The following is a 20,693-nucleotide window of genomic DNA, read 5'->3' on the forward strand; positions in this document are numbered from 1 at the left end:
TTTATATTTAATATTAAATAATAATTTTAAATTAATAATATGATTGAAATAACAGATATTTGGAACAAATATTTAAAAATAACAATAGCAAAATTATTTGTTATTCAAAAAATCGTGGATTATGCATCTTTACCTTGGCCGGCCTTCCTGGTTACAGTACCACTTGTTTGGAATTGATTCTACAACCTGGATACCACTTTCTGTGCCACTTGTAACCATCGAGCCACCTCCGCTTGAGACTGCCCAGCTTCAAGCCTCCCAACAGCTCTCCATCTCAAGGAATCGTCTAAACGATTATGAGAACTCATTCTCACTGGAAACAGGTTAAATTTTTTTGTTTTAATGCAATATTCACAAAATTGCAGGCAAAAATCCCAGATGCCTAAATGGTCTAATTTCAGTAGTTCCTCAAAAACTAATGCTAAACAACATCGTTTCCCACAATAAAGATTAATATCGTGTCACTGGTCCTTCATAGTATATAAAATATAATTTGTTTAAATTTTACTGGTAGCCATTGTGGTGAATAGCATATAAGCCAGTTAACAATTCTTCTACCCGAACGATTGTTTTGGTATAATTGTTAAGTTACTGGACTGCTAACCAAAAGGTCCCAGGCTCTATCCTCGCATATCGCTTCACCATTTAGAATTACTTTGAAAAACATTTTTGTGACCTTAATTTTGGACATGAGTGTAGATATCTCATTGACTAACTTTTATACCTGAAATTGAATTTATGTGGCGGACGCTGGAATGTTGCTGTCTTTTTTTCTCCTTTTAGCGGCAAGCACATCTTTCTGATTATGTTTGTATAACCATATGGCAATTCACTTTGAAAACCAAGCCCGTATCCCATGTTCCAAAAATAAATAAGCAAATAAATAAACTCACATTGGCAAAGGTGTGACCAAAATGCAGTCTGGTAATGTTTTAGCTGAACAGCTGTTTAAGGTGTTCGCTGTAACTGTGATTCTCATAATGAAGTTACGTTGCGAGCGAATGTAACAAGTTCAGGGAAACATATGTTGTAAAGGCAATTTGTTACGTCTTTTCTCTGGGACGCGTGTTTAGAGTAAAACGCAAAAATGCTCGATTTATTTACTATCTTCAGTAAAAGTGGAATTGTTTTGTGGTGCTTCCAAGGCACATCACAAATTTTTACTTCTCCCGTCAATGCACTCATTCGCTCCGTAATTTTACAGGTAAGCAAATTAATATCTTTTGATGACAGTTAATTGAATTATAGTAATGGTATTTGAATCTTTCTTTGTATCGTCCATATGTTGTTTGTGTACGTAGTGAATAATTAAGTTTATAATCTTAATTTCTTTTGAAAATTAAAGAATGTAGATAAAATTTTATTACATTTTTCTTTAGTCCAAATTTCAAGAAAATATTTTTCTGAAAAATTTGAAATTAGATCATTGAACTAAATATTACAACACGTGGACTATTTAGATTATTGAATTTTAATAAATTTAAATAGTGTTTGAAAATGCAATAAAGCTGAGAGAATTTGATCTTATCTTGATTATTTTAATAATTCTATCCCACTTTTATCTTTTTTTTTATTTTACATATCTGTATTTATATTGGGGAGTAAAAAACAGACAAGAAAATTTTATATTATATTTTCTATTATTTTTTTAAAATATCTTTGTTTACTTATGTATTGTATCTAAAACTGTAATGAATATTTTCTTTTTACTCATACTTTTTTAACTTTAAAATGTTATATTTCATCCTGAAGATGTATTAATTTCATAACATGTTTCAGGAAAGAGGTGTGAATGAAAATTTCACTTATGAAGGTCTCACCCTCAAGTACAAGTTGGATAATGAATTTGAGCTTGTCTTTGTTGTAAGTAATATTTTTTGAGTATCTCTTTCATGTTTGAGCTGATTTTCTTACTTTCACTTATTAACATATATATTTTTGTAATTTAATGCTTGTATTATTGAATAGTTAGTAAAATTAATCATTGCATTTAAATGAAAATTGTAGAATAAATTGAAATAAATTAGAATTTTACCAGTTTATTAGAATTTGTGAAATATACAAATTAAAAAGATATGTAGCACTTTTATTACATATAAGTAAAGCATAAAAATATAAGTGTCACCCCTTCTTCTTTTCACCTTAAATACAATCTTGCAAAGAGTTAAAAAAATATTGTCACTAACGCCATTGCTGTCAGTAATATTAAGGAATGAATTTTTATACAAAGCATTAATATTAAATATGAAAATTGACTTTTTAAATAGTTTAGATTCAAGAGTATAAAAAAGTCAACTGTTGGTGTGTAGGAGACTAAGCTGTGAAAAAAATTATAGACAAAGCATTTTTTAGGCTGATTGTTGACAATATTTTTATGCAGTAAAGAATGAATATCTTATTATATAAATTTATTACTTATTGACAGTGAGCTGAGCATCATTAGGAAAATTTTTAGTAATTATTAATTTTATATATCATTGATTTACTTTTTGGCCAAAACAGTATCAGTATCTTCCTAGGTGGCCATATAGGTATTTAAAAAATATATATCTGAATTGCTTTCCTTTTTTCCACGTATCATACACATTAGTTGTTCTTTAATGTTATAATATAACTGCAGCATATGCTTAAAATAGCATATTGTTGTATAACACCAGGAATGAGTAGCTGAGTGTTTATTTATTTTTTACTAGAAAAATATTTTGATTCCAGAAAATGTTAACTGTTTGATAGTAAATATTGAAATGTATGAATAAGTTTTTGAGTAATGCTTATTTAAAAAATGATGTATATAAATAATGTCAAATCCATTGTATTATTACCTTGCATTTAATATTGACTGTGCTGTTGACTAAGCTCACCATTTTTTGCAGAAACAGTTTAAACTTGACTTTGACTATTTCAGATTGTTTTTATTTTTTTAAATAAGCCTATTGATTGGATTTTTCTTGTTTTCCTAACATATTTTCTTGATATTATGAGTGCCAATTTTTCTAGTAGTGTATGATCATAATAATGAAATTTGTATTTTAATTTTTTCAGCTTTGATACATTGATATCAATATTTAAAAGAAAGGTGGAAATTTTGCTTATGGACTTGATTGTTAATGAAAATACATTTTTAAAGTAGTTAAGTTTTATTAGTATGGAAAATAATATATTGGTCATATTGCCAAGAATTCACATACATGATTAGAAAGATAAAAATTTTAGGAAAAGTTAGTCCAACTATTTTTATGGTTAAGAAGAATTGGACTCAAATTTTAAAGTTCAATTACTGTATATTCATAACTGAAAAATTATATATCATAAACAGTATTATTTACAGATATTTTATTTGTCATGCTTTAAATGAATTCTGCAAGAAGTTGCAAAGAGAATTTATTCTTAAGATATTTAAATATGACTACAGATTTATTTTTTATTTAAAATTTCCTATGCTTGTTTTTATTATTTTAAAAGTTCTTCAAAAAAATTGTGATTTATTTTCATATAGGTTGCTTATCAAAAGATTTTACAACTATCATATGTGGATAAATTCTTGGATGATGTTCATTTGGAATTTAGGGATAAATATAGAAAAAATTTGAATGTCAGTGACTTCTTTGGAAATTATGATTTTACTCATGAGTTTCATAAGGTATGTATATAATATTTTGATAGAAACTGTTTTTTACTTATTCATTTTTATATAGTTTAACTAAAAATATATTTATATGGCACCATTTTTATATTTTTCTTGTATGAATTTTTTGAAAAAACCTTCTTTATAATTTTTTTTTTAAAAAAAAGTAAAATAAGAATATGATGGCATTTTTTTTTATTATTATTTTTATTTTTAGCATTTAAAAAGTAATTTATTATTTTCTTATAGGGATCACAGTGGCCTTGTAATTTAGTCTTAGCTATGAGTTCAATGGGTACCATTGCTGAAACTCAATTCTGTCATAACATATCTGTTTTTATATGGTACTGGTATAATTTAAATCTGATATTGAGGATCAAATATTCACTTATTGCTATGAAGTTTGTGAGAGAGGAGTGTCATCCTCCTGAACATATTCGGAGGCGAAGGCTAAGGTTTTCTGGGGGGGGGGGAAGGCACCAGATACTGACCCTAATTTTTTTCTTATTGTTAAAAACTTTGATATTTTAAAAAGTGTCTTGGTTTCTTTTAGGGATTATCAAATTTTTGTCAATATATATATTTATTTTTTAATGAAAATTTTGAGATTTAATTGTCTTGGAATCACCACCATTGATAATGGTACCCTAAAGAATATTAGAGCTCCTAAGCAAGGGACTTTTGATGAAGTAATTTTCCATTGGTTCTTCCTTTTCTTCATTCGTCTTCCAAAATTGGAACTACCTGATTTTGTTATATGAATTCAAGATGCTTCATACTCATATGTCTTTTAGTGTAATTAGTGTTAAATCATTCTTGATAAAAAAACATTTTCAACTTTGTATCCATTGTGGCTTGATGACATGTCATGCTACAAATGAATGCATTCTCTTGTAATGGAGGCTGTATGAAATGAAAGTAGAATTGAAAACTCTTTAGAAAACCAGAATAATTAATAAAAAAAAATGTTTGATGTTTTTAAATTTTTTTTTTTTTAGTATCATTATCTATTTCAGAGATTTTTAGACAAGGAGCAGGAATTTAGATGTCTTTAAGTGTAAGGTGAATTAGCTCTTGTGCATGAACAAAAATTTACAATCATTAAGACACGGATAATGTGGATATGATGATTCTATGAATAACTATTTTAATCATAGTTTTGTTATGATACTTATTTTTTCCAAAATCTCGTGCAATTATATATTTTTTTGTTGTGTAAAATAATTGAAAGGAAAATTAAAGGAGAAAGGAAATAAATTACATTTCTTGATTCCATAGTTAATATACATAATTTTTTCTGAATATAAAATCTGAAAAAATCTGGCCCTGATTTATGTAACAAGTTTAGCATGTACTTGGATAAACTTTTTTAATATAGCAGAAAAGCTAACATAACACATGTATTTATTTTTTGTCGTCAGCTGCAATCTTATTTCTTTAGTAATATAAGTAGTTTCATAATATATAAAATAATTCATTAGTATATATAAAAAAAACCCCATATTTTACTGTTAAATAAATCTAACTTACAATTATATAATTTATTTACTTCACTGATTTAAGTGAATACACTTAATTTGGCAACAGCAAAGCAATTCTTACTATGTATGTGGCAAAAGAGTGTTGAAAATAGTTGTCCATGCTTTATTAAATTTACTTTAACCTTGACATTGATTTTAATCAGAAAATTATCGTAATGAAATAAGTATAATATATTGGGAAAAAACCTACAAATCCATTGCCCAGAAAGTAAAAATTAAATAGTTGAATGAATTCTGAATCGGGAAAAATCACCCTATCGCACTATATATATATATATATATATATATATATATATATATATATATATATATATATATATATATATAATATATTATAATGAAATATATATTATAATGAAAATGATTGAGATTGTTGCTTTGTTGGATATGTTAAATTTAATCTCAAAAATTAAATAACTACTCTGCTAAATGCTACATTAAGATGAGTAAGTATGAAGTTCTGAATGATCATCTGAAACTAATTAAAGAAAATTAAAAACCTGTTGGTTAAAATAAGTATTTTGAATTGATATTGGACATATGTAAAATCAAAATTTGAAAATCAATAAAAGGAACTGCTGGTTAAAATAACAACAATATTATGGTTTCTGCTGTTCATGGTTTTCAATTTTATTTCGGAGAAATATTTAATTTTTTTGAATTAAATAATTTAATGGTATCTAAGGGTAAAGCACTATGTCCATGTGTAATTTATTGAGATTCTTGTAGATTATCTGAATTACTATTCATTAAAGATTTATTCTTATAGAAAAATTTTATTTTGTTTCCATGCTGCCAATTATTGATTGGCTTAAATGCAAAGAAACAAATTTTTAACTAAATAGGCCAAAATTCAATAAACTATTTAAACTCATAATATTTTAATACTTTCTTTTCATCACAGATTATTCCTAAAATTGGAATCTCTGTCAGCTGAATGGATGTAAATGAAAAGATTTAGTACGAAAAAAAAAGAGAGTTAAATTTACAACTATGCACAATACAATGATGGGGAAAAAAGACTGTTTGGTGGGGAATATGAGTTGAAGGATTTTGATGAAGTTAATATTGCTTGCAGAAGGGCTTGATTGAGGAAAGAGATAAAAATTGTTTTGTGCTTGGATCTGGGGAAGTCAAATCTTCGTTATCTTGCAGAAACTACACCAGATTTCTAGTTTTGATTTTCAACATTTCATTTGTCATCATGTTGATCCAACAGGTTTATTCATGGTCATGGATGAGTTTGCTAAGCAAAAAATTTGTGGTGAGAGGGCAGCTAGTTGCATAATGAAGTGGATTGCCCACTTCTCGGCAGCCACTGTGATCTAATTTTTTTATGTATAATCGCTTGAAATAAGAAGGAATAGGCCATGGTCAGTTGCAAAAGATATATCTTGCCTTTTCTATGATGTTGGGTTAAGGGAAACTTTGGGGATAATTTAATAAATATTTCTGCCAGTTCAGGCAATGTCCCATTCTTACTATCACTGTAAGCATGATTTATTTAATATGCTTTTAATGAGGCTTTTTAAAGCTGGATGTTGAACAGAAATGCTTGTAGGAATGGTTGCTTAGCTAAGGAATTTGCTGCCTCATTACCATTGTAGCGCACATGTGCTTTAACCCATCCTACCTGAATAGAAGGTTGGCTGAATAGAATCGCTTGTGTATCCTATATAGTTGGGGTTGATGATGAAATCAGCATATTTTTAAGCTGGACTCGTTATCTCTGCATATTTTATGGTGGTGGAATTTGCTAGCCCATTTGCATGCAGAATTTTAATACTGGAATTCTTTTTTTAAATTATATTAATAAATATGATTTTTTGTTTTTTGTGTGTGTAATATATATATATATATATATATATATATATATATATATATATATATATATATATATATATATATATATATATAATATTGTGCAGTTTTTACAAGAGAATTGGGAGGTGTTTTTATTTAAATTGATTTGTAAAGGATTCATATAATTTATTAATCAATTTAAATTCTTTTGATGTACAGAATGCATGATTACAATTAGTCTGGGAAATTTTTTTAATTCTGAATTTCCTTCTTGTTACATATTGCATTGTATGCATTTTCTGCTTGTTTATAATAAATGCTTTTTTCCTTTTAGATATTGAGGAAATGTGAAGATTATGGTCGCAAAATAGCTGAGCAGCCAAGAAAAATGAGAACTTTTGATGAATCGCTGAAATCTAAGAAAACTGTTGCATCAATGATCGAGAACAAAAATGAACCTAAAACAAAAGAAAAAGAAGCTGCTAAGAATACAAGTAAAAATACATCATTTGACTCTTGTGATTATTATATGATGATTCATTTGTATTGTTGCTTCAATTCTTTATTAAAATTAGATAAATTAAATATTATGATTGTATACTGATGTCTTTATTATTTTTTTCATAGATGATGATAATATTGAAATGGGTAATCTTACTATGTTCTCATTTGATATCTTTTTTTTATTTCGTATTTATTTTTAAATTTTATTTTTTTAAATATTAATATATCAATATAATTTTGATTTATTTTCAGGATATGAGTCTGATGAATTTGGTGAGCTAGATGTTTTACATAAATTTATACCTCGTCTATAATTCATTCATAAATATTGTTGTTAAATTCTGTTAAAGACTTAGTTCTTTGTTTTACAAATAGTAAAACCATGAAAGTTAAAAAAAAGATTAATAATCTAATAATAATGAAAATTTATTAATAATAACAAATGTGAAATCAAATAAGTATAAATTTGAATCTTAATCCCATTATAAAAATATTATATGCTGAATTGCTTTGTTAATTGCAGTTGCTTACTTGTAATCTTGAATTATTTATTACATCTCATTTATATAATATAAAAATTTGATGAATATCATTCATATTTACTTTTTGACATCAATGTCATGTTCATTTTAAATTGGAAAATCATGATGTATAATCTTTATTAGTTAATTTGCTTGAACCTGTTGGCAGTGTGTGTCCCCAGAAATTGCACGTTACATGATCAGTCTTTTAATAACTAGCTAATTTAGTTTTACATTTGATCATATTTACACATTTTTAACTTAATGAATAAATGATTTACTTTAATTTTTTTGGTAACTTTGCTATTATTTTAATATTAATATGAAATTATGTCTTAACTAAGAAAATTCATGAAATTAAATAATTATCACTTAATGATTACATTACATACAAATAAAGTCATTTAATTATCTTGATATATTATAAGAAAATAATAAACTTCAAGTGAATAATGCATCAAAAATTATTACTTTACCTGATCTGTCAAATGGATTATATATTTTCTTAAATGAATGATTAATATTCTAATATATTAAAACTAAACAGTCATACTTTATGTAATAACACTTTTAATAATTCATTGTAAACATACATTGTATACTCCTAATATTTTATATTTTGTTGAATGATGATGTTAAAAATAGTGATATTATTTTTCATTTAATGTTCTTCATTCAGTTAGAAGATTTGTTTTTAAATTTGTGATGATTGCTATTATAATATTTTTTTATCATAAAAAAAATCATGCGAAACATTACCTTCTCTATTTTTATGATTGTACTACTTTTCTTTTTTAATCATTTAAAGCTTTGCATAGTTTTTGATTTTTGAGTTTTAACATGAAATAAAGATGAAACTGGTTTTTATATTGCGTTGCTTTTGTGCTTTCATTGTAGGCCCCAAAAATGATGTTAACAAATTGCCTTTATCCAGTAAACCAGTAATTAGTGAAGAAAATGGCATTGATGAAAATGACAGTGTTGTGAAGTTGCGTTCTAAATTCCAACAAAAGCAATCAAAAGGGAAGAAAGCTGAATCAAAGTTAGTACAAGATAAATATCTTATCATTTAACAGTATTTTTATAGTCTTATGGTACAGATAATTTTGCTTGTATATTTCAGTTTTTGCTAAATTCTTGTTTTGGTTTAATTTTAGCATTTTATGAAATGCATTATTTTTTGTAACTACTGTTGGATCCAGATTTTATGTATTCATTGGGACTGAAAATTTTATTCATTAAATCAGGGATTATTTGTAATATCAGGATAAAAAAAAATGCATTTATTTTATAGATTATCCCTAATAAGCAGCTGTGCAAAAAATATCCATAATTAGAAATTGTATAATTTTTATTCAACAGTTAAAAATGCAACAAATAATTAATCACACACTTTTTGATTTGAAATTCAATTCATATACTTATTTATATTCTCTCCACTTGCCCATATTTTTGCCAGTAAAGATTGAGAAGATTCCTAAGCAACCGTAAAAGTTAAATGGGTTACAAATGTAAATAAATAGAAATTCTTTTTGACTGGTATTATATTTCTAGCCTCTGAATTTGTTTCTTCAGTATCAAAATTACATTTTTTTTTCTAATGATTATTAAACCAGTAGTCTTTTCATGTACCCATTTTTTGCTGTGTTTGCAGATTGTCCTTTCTGATTTTATTGAACATATAGATTTTTTTTTTCTATTTGCTTTATGCCATTAATAAGTGTGGAAGGGGGGGGGTACCTTCTTCCTTTCTTAATTGAAGCATTTTTTTTTCTCCCTCTTTCAAGTTTGATTCAGATTAAAACTATTTATTTTAATGCATTAAATTTTTCTTCATAATGTTTAATTCTTTTAATTTGACTATGTAAAAAATAATACAGTATTTCTTTATTATATACTTTTATTTTTTGATCTTATGAGAGTGCCATTTGAAATTAATGGAAGAATGTTTGTGCAGTATAAAGTAACCTTTACTTTATGCATTTGTTTTTACATTCTTTCCACTTTGACATTTTTTTTTTCTGTTTCAGAAGTAATGTTAAAGTTATATTAATCTTTTAATTAGTAAATCTTAAATTTTATGCAGAATTTAGCATTTTGTGTGAAATTGTATGCTTTGAAATTTATATTCCTTAAATCTTCTAGAAGTCTCCTTTTAAGTTTATATTAATCTAAACAATATTTTTGTTTGTTCATTATATTTATATTAAGAAAGAGATCTTTATTATTTAGTTATTATATATTTTGAAAAAATTAACATAAAAATTTTAAATTTTTTGGCCTTTTGCAAGTTAGTTTTGAAATTTTTTTTTATCTATATATGATATTTTATTATATGTCAGGTCAGGTCCTCAATATATTATATCTATATATAAGTATTAGAATATATAATATATCCTGAATGCATATTCAAGATTTATAATTGCATTGCATTCTAAATTTTTGTATATAAATATTAATTTTTGTTTTTCCTCCTCTCCCCAAAGGAAGAGCCCTGCTCCGAAAGATAAATCTAAGAAACCTCGTATTTGGGATATGGCTGGATCAGCCAGAGAAGCTTCTGTTCTTGATTTCAGTAAGAAAGGTGAAGATGGTTCTATGACTAATGGATTTGAACCATCAGAAGAAGCCTTCTGTGATAGAATGGTTAGTATACAATTTTGAATTTATTTCATCCGTGAAAATGAAGCAATTTGAAAAATTAATTTTTAGTTACTTAAAAAAAAACATTGATTATTCCTGTGTTCCATTTGTGGCCTAGTCATTTAATTATTATTTTAAATTAATGACAGCTGCTAGATTTTTGAAATAGTAATAAATTGTTACTAGAATCACATTCTCAAATAAATTTGTCTGTACCATTGGAGCTAAGTGGTTTGAGTTCCTTTTGCTTAAGGTTTTGATGTTCTTTCTTTTTTATATCAAAGAAAATAAAAATCTCAACATAAATAATAATTTCAACCCTCCCCCCCCCCTAGAAAAAAAAAAGAAAATAATAGAAAGATAGCAGTTATCTGTGACCTTACAACAATAAAAGATTGGCCCAATTTGTTAAAAAAGACTTGTAGAAAGCTCGCCTTATTGTTTTGATTTGATATTTTGTATTTGGACAATAAATAATTTGTATAAAAATTTTTGTCTTATATTTTTCTTTTCATTTTTGATTTTGATTTGAATCATCTTTATATTTCTACTTATGTATTCCTCCCACCTTTCTATTGTGATGTTAAAGACTTTATACATTTGATTTTATTTCGATTCACAACAGTTTTGAAAATTTATGAACTCTATTTAAATATGCCTATATTATTTTCTTATATAATTGATGATTCTTTTGGAAAAGTATTTGCAATTCTAATTTTGTTTGATATAGTTTCAATGAAGGTCAATGCTGCCAATTATTTTTTCTTTTGGAAATTATATTCGAGTTTTATTGTGACATCTAAACCCTGATATTGTAATTCTAAATTGAGAGTTATGCTTAAATTGCTGTGTTTTCACACCTTGCAAAATAAATTGTATTGCATTCTTTCAGGAAGTGGGTAAATATAAAGGTCCTTTGAGACATGTTGAAACAGAAAGTGAATCGGAAGAAGAATCTGACGAAGAAGAAGAAGAAGTGTCAACAAAGAAGAAGGGGTATATTTTAGGTTTTCTTACTTACTTTTTTTTTTGTAAGCAGTTATTTATTAGTTGTAGCTAGTTAGATTTGTGTTGAATTTGAAACCTTAATATTTTTCAATGATTCCTCTAATATATTATTTAAAATTGTTACATTTTTACATCCAAATTAACATATAATTTTATATGATGAAATCTTTGATATATTTTATTTTGTTGTAAAAATTGAATTTTTTCAAAAAATATTCTTTGATATAATTATGTCAACTGTTTTATGTTTTTTTTATGTAAAAATATGATTATTGATTAAAAAAGTGTTATTTTTTTATGAGTAATAGTGTTTCTGTTTTTATTCATTGCTACCCCTCATATAAATGTTTTTTATTAAATTTTAAAATTATAATTATGATATCATTTATAATTTTTTAAGAATATATACTTAATTCTTGTATCTTGTTCCATAGGCAAACAAAAGGATATGGTATGTTTAATATGTTCAAAGGTTTAGTTGGACAAAAGAATGTAACTCGTGAAAGCATGCAACCTATTTTGGATAAGCTGAAAGATCACATGATAGGTATACTTCTTTTTTAAATGTGAAATTTTTAGTTATTTTTGTGTAACAAAATGTTTTTATTTATTTATGCCCCTTTTATTTTTTCTAAAATATAAAGAATTTATTACTGGGAATTTAATTTTGTGCATTTATTTTTGAAAATTTTATATTAATATTAAGTAATATTTATTTATATATTATAGTTAATTTATTTTTTATATAAAATATTATATTGATATTACGCTGGTGAAGATATAAGTAGTCTGAGATTATACATAAAAACTAAACTGTAATTTAGACAGTGTGTATGTATTGTTTCTTCATTTACTTAAAGGGAATGTAATAATTCCAACAATGTATAAATAAAAATATGATAATATAAGTGATTGTCCATATTTTGAGTTTGATATCCAAATGACAATTAAGTTAAAACAGTTAATTGTTTCTAAAGAAGCAGTTATATTCCAAAGGAAAAACAGAGCTTAAAAATTGAAATTTTAAGCTCTGTTTTTATAAATTTGTCTCTGTTTTATAAATTTTTATATATCTGTATAAATTTTTTTATTTGCATAATATTTATATACTAGGAGAAACTTTAACTATAAAAACTGTAGTTTTTATTGCAGTTTTCATGTTTAATAAATATTTAGCAGTTTCAAAATAATTTTATAAATTATATACTAAAATTTTGATTTGAAAATTTGCATGCATTTTCTGAATAAAGAAATATGTATTTCAAATGCAAAGTGTCTATATATATGCAAGTATTTATTATTTTCTGTTTAGTGAAATGAATAATTGTTAAGACAAAAGAGAAAAAAAAAATGACCCATTCATTAATTTTATTTATGGATTCAAATGTAAAAATGGCTAAGAATTGTAGTAATTAACTACAAAAGTTAATTTTCTGTACACTGAAGCAAATTTAGTTTTCCATTATTTTTACTTTTTGTTTATTTTTCAAATGACATACTGTCAAAATAATTGCAAAATACAGATGTAACAAAATGGAAGAATGATTAAACAATAGAAGATTATAAAATAAGATTTATTCTTCATATAAATAACTTTTAAATATGAAGTATGAATATATATGAACTTTTTATTTTTCCTTCTATTTTCTTAGCTAAAAATGTAGCTGCAGATATTGCTGATAAACTTTGTGAATCTGTTGCTACCAAATTAGAAGGAAAAGTTTTGGGAACTTTCACTGGCATTACTTCCACTGTTAAACAAACTTTGATTGATGCTCTTGTGCAACTTCTATCTCCCAAGCGCCGCATTGATATTCTACGAGATGCTATGGAAGCAAAGAAATCGGGCAGACCATATACTATTGCATTTTGTGGTGTAAATGGAGTAGGCAAATCTACTAATTTGGCTAAGGTGTGTGCTTGAAATTTCTTGTTTTAACGTTTTCAATGAGTAATTGACAAGTAATGATTTTCTTTCACAATTAATAGCTTAAATTGATTTTTTTTTTTTTGAAAAAGTATTCTAAGAAATTATATTAAGGGATAATTTGACCTGCAGAGCTAATCTTCATTGGAATCAAACAAAGTTAATCTAGTTAGGAAACAAAATAGCAGATATTATTTGAAGAATTATTATAAAGCAGAAAATTTATATGTGTATACAATTAAAAAAAGTGATAGATGTTTAAAAATAAAATGCCTATTAACATTATTTGAAATCTTTTTATATTAAAACATTATTTTTATCCTACATGAAAAGCTTTCATTTTAGCCTATTAACCTGTCAGCTCTTTCCTGATATTGTTTAAAAATGCATTTGTATGTCTTTACTTCATGCAAATTTAATGAACAGGGTCTTGACATGCAAACTGAACAAACAAAAATGGACGAAAAGCATTTTAAATATGGGCAAATTACATCATCTGTTGAAACATGTTGTTCTAAATAGTCTCTATATAGCAGATTGAAATGTAGCAAACTAAAAAAGGTGAGGGGAAATATTGATGACCATATGTTGTAGGGTAAATCAATCAAGGCCAGTTTAGGGTGACTATTTACACTCAATACTAACATATTTATTAAAGGATTCCATTGAAATATAAATATGATTGCATTTAAAGCAAGTATTAAAGTTAAATATCTGAGAATTATTGATAAGGTTTAGGTGAATAATCAAAAATGTGTTCCTATTTAACATAGAATAATTTAGTATACATACATATAGTACATATATGCAAACTGCATTGTTTTAGTTAAAAATATTCCATAATGAAACCATATTTTATTATTCTACATATCATAATTACTTATTTTAAAGAAAAAAAAAAACACATTTCCTTCATATTTAAATTGCTTACCAGTTGCAATTTTTATTTCCTTGGTATGTGATCAAATAAATCATAGCTCATTATTTTTTATTATTTTAGCTCCTATTTTTGTTGAAATTAATGATATATAGACCCTGGGCCTGTTATCTTTCTTAGCTCTTTAACAGGTTTTTTTTAGCACAAGCTATTTTCTGAATCTCTCCATCTGTTCGAAATTTCTAGCTCTCTCCCTTCTCCCACATTTTTTAAAATCTGTGATATTTGTTTTAAGTTTACGAATCATATTTCTGGTATACAGATAGCTTTTTGGCTGATTGAAAACGACTTGCGTGTCCTGATTGCTGCCTGTGATACTTTCCGAGCAGGTGCTGTGGAGCAGCTCCGCACCCACACCCGTCACTTGAATGCCCTTCACCCACCTGAGGCTCACAATGGCCTACAAATGGTGCAGCTCTATGAAAAAGGATATGGTAAAGATGCTGCTGGAATCGCTATGGAAGCTATCAATTTTGGTAAGTTGTCTGGAATCTGTGTTTTTACTCCTTTTTTAAACAAGCTATCTACATTTGAATATGCATGCACTGCATTAGATTATATTTAAATAAATAATCTTGTGCACGTATTTGCTGCTTGCATATGGAATATAAGATTTGTCTTTTTCTTTGTCTTGGGGATAATTGTATTACTGAATATAGATGAATGGGTTAAATTTTTAAAAATGGAATTTGGTTAAAATGGTAGATTGCAGTAAAAGTACAATTAAATCTTTATTTAAAGAAATCTCATAATTACATTTAAAGACTACATTATAAAAAAAAATCATTGAATAGAGATTTGTAAATTAGAATAATTATTGAAGCTTATCTATGTATATAACATTTAATTGAAACTCTCTGTAATGCTTGTTTACACAGGTTTGTTATTGGAAAGATTCTTGCATAAAAGTTTCCTAGCTTATATAAAAATTGAAGTCATAATATCGTTTGTAATTCATCAAATGCAATTTGATTGATTTTGATGGTATATATCATCTTATCCGACAAATTGCAAAACCTTGGAGGAATAAATTATATAAAGAATGATTTTCAAAAAGTTTATTATTATTTTATAATATGAAAAGTAAATAACATGCAAATCTCATTCAAAATCTTTCATTATGGAAAATTTCATAAAATAAATTGAATTGATACAGTACCTTAAATTTATGTTTCTGGTTTCTTTTTAGTAATTAATTGTAACTCAGCTCACTTACTACATGATGCTTAAATTATTGATGTATGCAATTTGAGGAAAAGCTCCGCTTGATAATCAAGAGAAAGAGTATAATTTAAGGACATATAATAATTGGCAGTTTGCTTATATTTTGTCCATTATACTTTTAAAGATGTAGTTTCGATTCTTGTACCATAGTGCATACTAAATTTCATTTTTTTAAATTTATAATGAAGAAACATTCTAACAATAGATTATGTTGCAGCTCTTGATCTATTTCTTTAATATAATAAAGGAGAAGTTAACTGTTTCAATGCAGATATGTGGACTGATACAAAATGGTGCAAATAATAATTTCATTATATATAAAGAATAAAAACTTCATTTCTCATGATGAAGTTGGCAATTTCTCCTCCAATTATCATAGATCCATTATTACTTTTGTGTTATCCTTTATTTCTGTGTTTTATTCAGTCATCCTATTTGCGATAATTGATTGATTGCTGAAACTAACAATTCCATGGTACATCAAAGGGAATCATAGACATTTTCTTCCAATAGGGGGGATAGCTTTTATATATATATTTCTGTCAAAGGAATGCTTGAAGCTTTTTCTGGCCTGTCTGTTAAGTACTAAATAAAGAGTTGCATTCTTATTAAGGTCAAATGTTATTTATGCATTTGTTAATGAACAAAAATTATTTATCATATATTTAGTAGTTGATCCTCTTTCTATTATGTAAGATTTTAAATGCGAAAGAATAACTAAAATTACTGTATTAAATTTTTTTTCTTGAATAGTTTGTTCTAAATAAAGCCTTTTTTCCCCTTTTCCCTTTTTTTTTAAAAAAATTCTTTATTAAGTGTCTTGATCCATTTAAAAAAGTAATTTAATGTAGAAATTTATGATTTTTTTAAGGTTTTTATTTTTTTTATTCAGGACTTAAATTTCACTTTTTTTTTTAGCCAGAGATATGAAAATTGATGTGGTTTTAATTGATACTGCAGGAAGAATGCAAGATAATGAGCCATTGATGAGAGCCTTAGCCAAAGTATTTAAGAATTTTTTTTCTTTTTAAATTTTTTTATTTACTTATGCAATTTAGTTATCTAATCGTAAGTCATCTACTTATCATGTAGTGTCAAAAATATATCATATAGTGTTGAAAGAATCAATAGAATTTAAAAATGCACTCCTATATTTTTTAAAAAAATATTTCATTAAGTTTGTTGCATTCTTTAAGTCTCAAACTATGTGAGTTTATATGAAGTACAAACTCACTCTATTTAAATTTGCATTTCAGCATGATATGTATTGCATATATTCATTGGAATTATATTATCAAAATTTTTTAGAAATTTTTAATTGTGCCCATTTTGGTTTAGAATCAAATCGTATTTTTTAAAAAAAAATCCTTTTTGCCTTTTTAAACACTTGAATGTTTAAATATAAATTGTTACAATGATTTTGTTATTTGTCTTCAGTTGATCAAAGTAAACAGTCCTGACCTGGTTGCATTTGTTGGAGAAGCTCTTGTAGGTAATGAAGCTGTTGATCAGTTGGTAAAATTCAATCGAGCTCTTGCTGACCACTCTAGCCGAGATAACCCCCAACTCATAGATGGAATTGTTCTCACTAAATTTGATACCATTGATGATAAAGTGAGTCATTTCTGTTATCAAATTAATATTAATATAATTTTTAATAAATACTTAATATGGTTTTTTTTAATCAACAATTTTAGTACTAATGTAATAATTTATATCTAGCTAGTTATTTTAAAATGTATTGCATATTTATATTTTTAATTATTTATGAATGTAAGTAAGGCATTATTAGAGAATATTCATTTTTTTTAGGTTTTTATGAAATCAAAATAATATGAATAAATAATATGAATTTTAAATTTCTGCTGAATAGGTAAATAGTTAGATGGAAATTTTTGTCGTGTCAGTAAAAATGTTGAAAATGATCTAGAGTATTTTTTTTTTTAGATCTAATAGGCATATATAAAATCATGATACTTATTAGCTATTTAGTTGCATTTTTTAAGGCAAGTTGAAATGTGCAATTATTAGGAAAATTAGAAATTTAATGTTTTGGTTTCAAAAAGATCCTTTGCTTGTAGTTACATCTTGTAATATAAACATCAGTGATTACTTTTTTTCTATTATATACAAGTATACTCTTTAATTATATATCAATTTTGTATTTCTCTACTGTTAAAGATATATATTATAAGTGAAATAAAAAATTACATTTCATTTTCTTTGAATCAATAAATGCAATTAAAAAAAGATATTACAAGATTTTTAAATAATCCCCTGACCATATCATTATTTTAAACAGGCAATGTGCTACCTTAGTCTGCTTTTTCCTTGAAGTGGTCTTTGAAATCTAAATATTGACTAAAATAGTGCTATTTAGAGCTTCATTATTTGGCCAATTTTAATTACAACGGAGTGATTAAAATAAAAAGTTGGTAGTGTATCGAGAATATTTTCTAAATATGATTGAAGGAGCTTATAAAAATTTACTTTTTTCAGTCAGAAGTCAGATTTTTTAAAATTCTCTTTTCTTTCTTTTTCTTTTAGTTGTAAATATAGAAAAATCTTTACTAATTTAAAAGTTAATTTTAAGCAATTCTGTATAGCTATATGTTTTAAAATTGTAAATTAACTTCTGTTTGCTTTCTTTTAGGTTGGAGCTGCCATATCAATGACCTACATTACTGGTCAGCCTATTATCTTTGTTGGAACTGGACAGACATATACTGACCTTAAGAGCCTTAATCCTAAAGCTGTTGTTCATGCCCTCATGAAATAAGAGATTTTATATAAATTAATAATCAAAGTTTTAACTATCTATGCATGCCTCAATGTTAGAGTTGTTCTCAAGCCTTAATAATTAAAACAATAATACTCATTATGCAATTTTAAAATTTATAATTTCAGAGAATATTTTTAGTGGATATAAACTTATCTATGCTCATAGAAAGACTGAACTAAAGATGCATGTGCATGAAATATTAGTCATGATTTTTTTGTTATGTTTTTATATTTTATTTTGCACTTTTTTAAATTTTCATTTCAGTGTGTGTTTAAGGAGGGATTTGTGTCTTACACCACCTATTTTTTTGTACTTTGTATTTTTGATTTTTTAAAAAAAAATAATCCCCATGATTCAAAGATTTTAAGTTTGCATTTGATTGTTCTGTTTTGTTCGAGAATTTTTTGACCTGCTATAAGTTTTAAAAAAGCAGGTAATAGTGGAATTTTAAAAGAGAATATTTAGAAACAAGGTACAAAATTGTGGTTTTTGGTTTTGTGAAATAATAGTAGAAAATCCAACTTTTTCTTCCATTAAAAAGGTTGTATTTATCTTTCAATGTATGAAATAGCATGAAGAAATATTTGTTATCATGAGCATTCCACTTTATATTTTACCTTGTTTTATTTTCATGGGAATGATATGCCTTGTTTGTGTATATTTACTGTACCAATACCATTGTAATATGCAAATATTTATCAAATTAAAAGAGAATTATTGTTTTGGAAAGTTATATATTTTGGGGACTTAATAAAAGCTACTTATATAAAACTTGTGATTCTTTTTTATATACTTCAAAATTTTCAGCTACACTATTTAAAATTAATTTCTGTGACAGTATTTGTAGGATTTATGTTTTTATTGCAATTGCAAAAAAATTTCACCTGTATTTTTGTTGTTGTTTTCCCTTAATATAAAACCTACAGCTAAGAATCTCCCTATACAATATGCTAATTTACATGATACAGAAGTCGTTCTTATTAATTTATTGTTGAATTTCAACAGTCAAGTGGAAATAAACCATTTTTTTTTCAAACATTTTAGACTACTCCATTGAATACTTTTACAGCTGCACTTAACTCTAAGCTTTATTTAACTAATTAATGGAGGTGCAAAATATTATTAGTGAGGCTCAAAAAAGACTCACCATTATACTAAAACCTCCAATGTAATCAGTGGATAGAAATGAAAATTAAATCAATATTCTGATATGAAACAAACTTCAATCAAGCACAAAATTAATCTGAACCATCGCCAGGCAGATAATCGCTATGAACTTCATCATTAAAGCATAAAATCTGTTCTTTCATACTATATGATTAATTATTTCATGAAATAATCAAGAATTCTATAAAATATTTGAATAACATAATTTAATGGTAAATTATACATTTGTTCATTTTCTCAAGTTGCAATTTATTGTGGACTGATTCTATTTAATTCATATGTTTTAGTTTTATTAAATGCATTGAAATTTTAATAAATATAATCTGTATTAATAATTTAATTAGGCAGAAAAGATAGTATTCTTGATAAACAAGGTAGTTGCTAAAAGTGGCTAGTAAAATATTAATGGACTTTTTATTGAATTCTGAGATAATGTGCTGAGCTTTAAAACTTATTATTTGTTTAAATTTTTAAGTAAAAAAAATTTAAACAATCGGATGAATCAACAGTCTGTTTTCAAATGTGCTAAGGCTGCAAGCATATGTCAATATGACATACTTTCTCAATGTCATTTAATTTTTCATTTTAAATAAGAGGATTATCTGTTTGTATTAATTGAGCAAGTCTATGTTTCAAATTATAGGATTTTGAAAATGGGTATTAATTATAATATCAGTTTTCCCAGAAAAAAGTCCCTACTTCCATTTTCATAGAAATGTTAGATTAAGAGCTCTTATACTTTTTAATTTTGCAAAGTTAACCTATATAAATCTTGTAATTTTTTTCAAAAGACTTTTGATTGAAAAATATTTTTTTACCAGTCTGTAAAAATGACACAAAAAAATAAAATAACTGCTTTCTACAATTAAAGACTGTATACCAAGAGATATTGTAGCAGTGTTCATATTAATAAATTATCTTTGTTATTTTGTGCATATATTTTGCAGAATATTAAATTACAACAACCCTACGAAAGATTAAGAATGAAGGAGGGAAAGTCTGATGTAAGGA

At 25.8% G+C, this 20,693-nt stretch overlaps 1 protein-coding gene across 1 annotated transcript; it reads left to right on the forward strand.

Moving 5' to 3' along the window:
• The first annotated feature begins 987 nt into the window (after nt 1-987).
• On the forward strand, nt 988-19,286 carry LOC129975860 (signal recognition particle receptor subunit alpha-like). Its single transcript, XM_056089109.1, has 13 exons — nt 988-1,204; nt 1,780-1,863; nt 3,497-3,640; nt 7,304-7,463; nt 8,892-9,036; nt 10,481-10,640; nt 11,530-11,633; nt 12,080-12,192; nt 13,298-13,557; nt 14,772-14,985; nt 16,652-16,737; nt 17,171-17,347; nt 18,387-19,286. The coding sequence occupies exons 1-13, from the start codon at nt 1,088-1,090 to the stop codon at nt 18,510-18,512; spliced, it is 1,890 nt and encodes a 629-aa protein (XP_055945084.1). The 5' UTR covers nt 988-1,087; the 3' UTR covers nt 18,513-19,286.
• The last annotated feature ends 1,407 nt before the right edge of the window (nt 19,287-20,693 follow it).

Source organism: Argiope bruennichi, chromosome 7, assembly GCF_947563725.1.
Source record: "Argiope bruennichi chromosome 7, qqArgBrue1.1, whole genome shotgun sequence".
NCBI classification, from domain to species: Eukaryota; Metazoa; Arthropoda; class Arachnida; order Araneae; family Araneidae; genus Argiope; species Argiope bruennichi.